Source organism: Nematolebias whitei, chromosome 1 (genome assembly GCF_014905685.2).
Source record: "Nematolebias whitei isolate Nwh7 chromosome 1, NemWhi1, whole genome shotgun sequence".
Lineage (NCBI taxonomy): Eukaryota > Metazoa > Chordata > Actinopteri > Cyprinodontiformes > Rivulidae > Nematolebias > Nematolebias whitei.
Window position 1 is genome coordinate 56,214,058 of NC_056498.1, and position 6,182 is coordinate 56,220,239.

General features: G+C 39.5%; 1 protein-coding gene across 1 annotated transcript in view; it reads right to left on the reverse strand.

Annotated features, from left to right (window-relative positions):
• Nucleotides 1–310: 310 nt before the first annotated feature.
• The window catches only part of LOC119427694 (DNA excision repair protein ERCC-6), a gene marked incomplete at its 3' end in the record, with an annotated part of 7,224 nt that continues 1,352 nt past the window's right edge, over nucleotides 311–6,182 (reverse strand). Inside the window, 8 exon segments of the mRNA XM_037695367.1 lie at nucleotides 311–430; nucleotides 791–901; nucleotides 1,349–1,567; nucleotides 2,953–3,048; nucleotides 3,484–3,600; nucleotides 4,715–4,891; nucleotides 5,034–5,204; nucleotides 5,438–5,573. Coding sequence (XP_037551295.1) covers nucleotides 311–430; nucleotides 791–901; nucleotides 1,349–1,567; nucleotides 2,953–3,048; nucleotides 3,484–3,600; nucleotides 4,715–4,891; nucleotides 5,034–5,204; nucleotides 5,438–5,573 — 1,147 coding nt within the window.

Below are 6,182 nucleotides of genomic sequence, written 5' to 3' on the forward strand. Positions count from 1 at the left end.
TATATATATATATATATATATATATATATATATATATTAAAATAAACAACTACTTACTACTTGTACTATTATTCCTACTTCAAGGTTTTTCACTCATCGCAGGTCTTCAGGGTACGGAACCCACGCGATGAACGAGGAACTAATGTAGTAGTATTTTTTTTCTAAGTTTTGTAAGATGACAGAAGAAATGTTTGCTCCAAACTAACAGATTTCTATTTATTTATAGAGATACAGATGACTTTTTGATTTACATAAGATTTAATGCTCCCGATAAATCTTTAATTTGAATTATATTATATGAGTTTCTAACCTGCGTGTCAGTGCTGGGGTTCCAGTCTGGGTCATAAATGATGACTCTGTTGGCTCCAGTCAGATTGACTCCCAGTCCACCAACTTTAGTGGTCAGCAAGAAAATAAAAATGGATTTGTCCTGTAACAAAGACAGACCAGGATCAAAAGATTGTGATTATTTAATGTCATTTTATCATGTACAACTTGTGACAATTAGTTTGGATTTGACCCTAGATAAAGAGTAAAACAACAGTAAACAACTCTACATTAAATATAACACCTTTAGTTTCCAAAATACTTTTGAAAACATACATCTGTGATCCTAATGCACAATGTCCAATCACAAACACCAATCACAGCATTTCTTTTGACCAACAGACTGTCATCAATTAAGTTTCTCCACTTCGGGCAGATCAGGGTTCAACAGAAGCATTTTCTCCCTGAGGACAGGATTTTCATGGGAAACACTCAAGAGCCATTCGAGAAGGCTAATCCTCACCTCGTTGTAGCGAGCGATGAGCGGCTGTCGGGAACCTATTGTGGTCGTCCCATCCATTTTCAGGTACGAGTAGTTCTGTTCCCGTACAAACACTTCCAAGATGTCCAGCATCTGGAAATGAGATATAAGATGAAGACAAGAGAAAGACGGTGAGTAAAAAAAAAAAAAAGACAGGAGGGGCAGGCAAAGATGAGGAGAGAGGGGTTGAGGTTTGGATTAGCTCTAAAAGGATTAGAGCAGATTAATATTACATGGACAGAGATGCCGACAGGGAGGGTCTCAGGTTCCCTCTGAGGTATAATCTCATTGGTATTGACTGCAACAGCTGGGGCCTCTGTCACATATACACTTCCTCTGTCTTTCCCATCTTAACACTGTTGTAAGTATCCAGCAGGAAATACAAAGGAGTAACATCACAACCTGGTGTAATGAAATCACAATCTCACATACATAATTCAAGGTAGAAATGTATGTTTCTTGAGGAACGTACTGTAACTGTAGTAAAGCAGAACGTTCCTAAAATAAACCATCATTTATACTGAATGCCATCTTCCTCACCTGTCTAGACTGTGTGAAGAGCAGGACCCTCTGTCCCTGCTTGAACCAGAGGCGGAGAAGCGACTCCACCACTATCAGCTTGCCTGAGCGTTTCCAAAAGCCAAACTGTTCCTCGTCCGTTAGCTGGTCCTCCGGGATTCCCCTCAGCATCCGGGGCCCGCCTGAGAAAAGGTCCGGGTGGTTACAGATCTTGCGCAGCGCGATCAAACCTGAAAATACCTAAAGAGCAGAAAAAAAAAAGAGGAAAATATTCATAGTCTTCACTCTACACAAGTAGTAAAAACAATAGCCAATTTAACTGCATTTTACAGCGTTGCATCTTTAAACAAATAAGCACATTTACTTTAGTCTACAGGAATGAATTACATAATTTATTTACGGACAATAAAGGCTGTGTTTCTTGATGAGGGCCCAGCGGTCACTGCATTAGTAATGGTGGTTAATGGACTGAGAGTGACCACTGAATACATCTATGCACAATCTGGTCACCCGTGGCTCTTCAACCACGTCCATTTGGTCAGTGGTGATAAATGGTCGTTTCTCTCTCTCTCTCATTGGTCTGGCTAATGTGAGAAGAAGTCCACAACCTTTTCAAAGTGAGCTAAAACATGCTCAGGTTAAGCTGTAGTTTTTTTTTTTTACAAAACTTACACAGACAAAAGATGAGAGTTTTTGAATTTGCATTTAAGATGATAATCTTAAAAAGCTTAAAGGTTTATAGAAAAAAAACTACCGGTACACAAATGTATGTGAGCTGGAGATATAAAGTGAAACATCAGCTGAGTGGCTAAATAATTAATAATCCAAGTATTGTTCTAGAAAGTTCTCTAGACCAACATTTTTGACCTGATCATCCTTTTAATATGCAATAAAAAAAAAAAAATCCTTAGAAGGATGTTCATAATTTGGCCTGGAAGTTCCCAACAGTAAATACAACTCACCCCCTTTAGCAAAGTAAGAAGAACAGAAAACACATTGTTAGGGATGCACGATATTATCGGCATGGTATCGTATCGGCCGATATTAGCGATAAAGTTAAATATCGGACACTGGCCATTCCATCAAAACAACTCACTGATATAAAAGACTACGTTTATTTTTATATTTGACATTAATCATAATCCAAGTTGAAGTATTGCATCATTTTTAACCGCCTTTTTGGCATCTGCATTTGGTAGCAGGCCAAACTGACAAAGACCATGCAGAATAATGTAGTGTTTTAATTCCACATTAGAGAAAGCTATGTAGTCTTTGTAAGTAGGTCTACGGGGAAAAATATCGGTACTGGTTATAGGCCAAATAAGTTTTATCAGATATTGGCCAAAAATCCAATATTGTGGTATAAAAATATGGTTGGAAGGAAATATTGACAGAAAGAAAATCTAAATATTTATTAGAAATCTAATAAATATTTAGATTCCTTCAAATCTAAACTGTGAACTTGAACCTCTCCATGAAGAAAATATGTTCGGACAAAGGGGTTAAAAAGTATATTCTGCTTTTTTATTTTTTGAGTAGCTAATGACTTCAGATCCAAACATACCATCGAGAACAACAACGTTTAAAATTTACTTTATGGTTTGCGACTTTAAAATAAGACTTACCTGCATGTCTCCATTTAGTATTTGGTAGACCTCTTTGGAATCTAAGAAGTTTTGATACACCTGCCGCTGTTCCTCTGTTAATCTGCAAAACAGCACCTACACACACGCACACACATAAACACACAGTGTAAGGTTTGAAATGGACAGTGAGCATCCACTTTAAAGCCCCTTGATGAAGTGAAGAGAGCGAGCAGAGAAATTAAAGAGAAACTATTTGTATTTTGGAAGCAAACACTGTCTTCAGGGACTGATTTAATGAGCTGAAGTGGACAGAGCAGTCAAGCAGCGTCAGGCGGAAGGACAGACCAGAGACCAGCCACTTTAATGAATACCAACTCTTTTTACTTTACTAGGACTTTATTAGCTGGATTCACCTGACAGGAGCAACACACATTCATCAAATACTCTGTAGATGCAGCACAAAGAGTTACATCAAATCAGATAAACACCTGCACAGCTGAGAGGAGGTGTGTTAGAGGTTGATCAATACTTTAAAATGCAGGGTCAAGCATGTCAGACCAGGAGGAGTACCTGTTCATTTTTGTCAGGTAAGGAGAGGTTGGCCTTGACGTCCGCCTTCATCCTTCTGAGCAGGTAAGGATTTATTGTGTCCCTCAGCACACATGCACACTTGAACGCAGTCTGGACCTACAAATTGACAAGAGTTAAACCTTGGAGGATAAGCTACACATCAGCACAGATGCCTCAGAAGTCATGGTTCCTCATCATCATGTTGGTCCCTCAGCACTGCGAGCCTTTAAACATTGATCAGAGAGCTTTTGATCAACCTCTCTCTTCTTTTATCAGTTCTTCTGATCAGCTCTATTGGAAACGGGGATGGGTGTTTAACAAACACGTTGTCCTACACCCTGTGAAGCCCCTCTGAAAATGGTCTGCTACACTTTATCTAGAGTTGGTGCTAAAAGCCAGTTAGCCTTTTAAAAATTAACTCACTGGGGGGTTTGCAGTGGGATCAAAGACGCTGTTGGCAACGCTGGAGGGGACAATAAAATGGTGAAATCTGGAGCTAAATAGAAGTGGGAAAAGAATCAGGAGGGCAGTAGAAGATTCAGCGATCTCAGCACAAGCTGCTTAGTGGATTCACACGGGGGTGCAAAAGCCCGTTTTAGTAACGGAGCCAATATGCACATGCTCATCAAGCCCCACCCCAAACACATATGTTTTCACATACATCTGTTTGTACATTCATGTTTTTTTATGCATCATCTGGGGGGCTGCTCTGCTGCTCTGAGAGTTTCAAGAACAGGATAAAGCAGCAGAGCTTTGCCCTCTCTGACCATTTAATAACATTAATAATTAGTAAAGGTTTTTATTATCGACAGCGGAAGAAGCATCAATAGCCAGCTTAAATAATTAAATCTATACAGTCAGTGGGTTATTAACGATTGAACGCTAATGACAAAAGCCTACGATAGAGCTCACTGGCTCTTTACTTTATCCTCTTCCACTCTCACACATTAGAGATGAACTGGAGTTCTTTTGCATAGATGCACATTATCCAGCCGGCACTACACAAAGTTTTTTTTTATTTCACTACTCCTCTTTTAACTTTTTTGAATTGTGTGTAAATGCATTTGTGTGAATTTGTTTGCACTGCTTCAGACCATTTCTCGTTGTATTTTTATTTAAGAATAACAAAACTGACAGATCACCTTTTGACTGTCGTAACTTTCGCTTAAAATGAAGATTTATGGAAAAGAATTGAAACTACTTTGAATCGTACATGCACATTTTTATGTACCTGTACAGGTGAGGCATTGCTGTATCCTCCCATAGTTATTGGCACAGAAAACTGCTCCATAAACACAGGCAGCGTCCCCAGCTTGCCAGGAAAGACGAAGTCGAACAGAGACCAAAGCTCTTTCAAATTGTTTTGCATAGGTGAGCCTGACAGGATGAACCTGTGAGGAGTGCGAAACTGGATGGAAGAGAGCAAGAATGTTAGAAACAAACTCTAAAACTGGTAATAATGGCAGAAAAATTGCTTGTTCACATAATGCAAACACCAAAGGAATGGGAAGGAACGTGAACAGTTACATCCACATGTATTTAAACAGTACCTGTTTGCAGGCGGTAGTGACCCCAGCATTTGGATTTCTGATCTTATGGCCTTCATCTAGGATAATATAGTGCCAGTTGTACCGTAGTAAGGCATCTTGCAGATTTCTCACAGCTGAATATGAGGTAATCAGGATCCCATGACATGACGCTATTTCTGGAATCAGTTTTTCCTGCAATAGAGAAAACAAAAACTTCATTAAACCAAAATTTTATCAATGACTAAACATGTTTTCGACATTTTAAATAGAGTTTGAGCAGCGCAACTGTATCAACGTGACCAGGAATAAAAGAGTGAAAGGGGAAATAGAGATAAGAAATTACAATCCTCTAGTGCCCCCCAGAGGAAACAAAACTTTTATAGTTAAATTATTAAAACCATCTCACGCCAGAATAAATACTTTACCTTATTGCTGGTGAATGAGCCCGTTTCATGCAGAACTGCCACTCTGAAAGGAGGCCACCAGGTGTGAAACTCTTTCACCCATTGATGCATGACTGTAGCCGGGCACACAATGATGGTTGGACCCAAACCAGCATATCTGTGCAGCACACACACAGGACAGAGAGAGACCAAACGAGTAACGTTTCAGGCCAAAGCTGTGGCCTAAATTACAAAAAAAAATGTACAATGTCAGTATATTTTATTTGACAACTACAGTCATTACTTCCCTAATACAATTACTGATACATGCCTGACTTGCAGGGACCACACTTTGTTTCCTCTTATAAGCAAAATGTGCACGGAAACCACAAAACAACGAGTTCACCTGTTCAGTGTTCAGAAAAAACACCAACTTATCCATTCAATCCAAATCATAAAGCAAAGAAAGTGCATGCACATATCTTCAACTCATCTGTGAAGATTTACAAGAACCTCGTCAAACACATATGGACACACACAATGATGCACTAATGGGCTGCTATAAACCTCTGCCTGCTGGAAGCTATTGATACTGGGCCATAATTGAGTTTGCAAGCAATCAATTTGTGGGCTTCTATAGCAGACAGAGTATTGACCATCAGGGAAGCTCCGCCTACTGAATGCACAAGTGTCGTAGTTGCAGTAAAAAGCTGATTATTACCACCACTCCCTCATGTTCTCTGTGGTTGACATGTTGTCCCACACCTGCTCCACCCCCACTTCATCC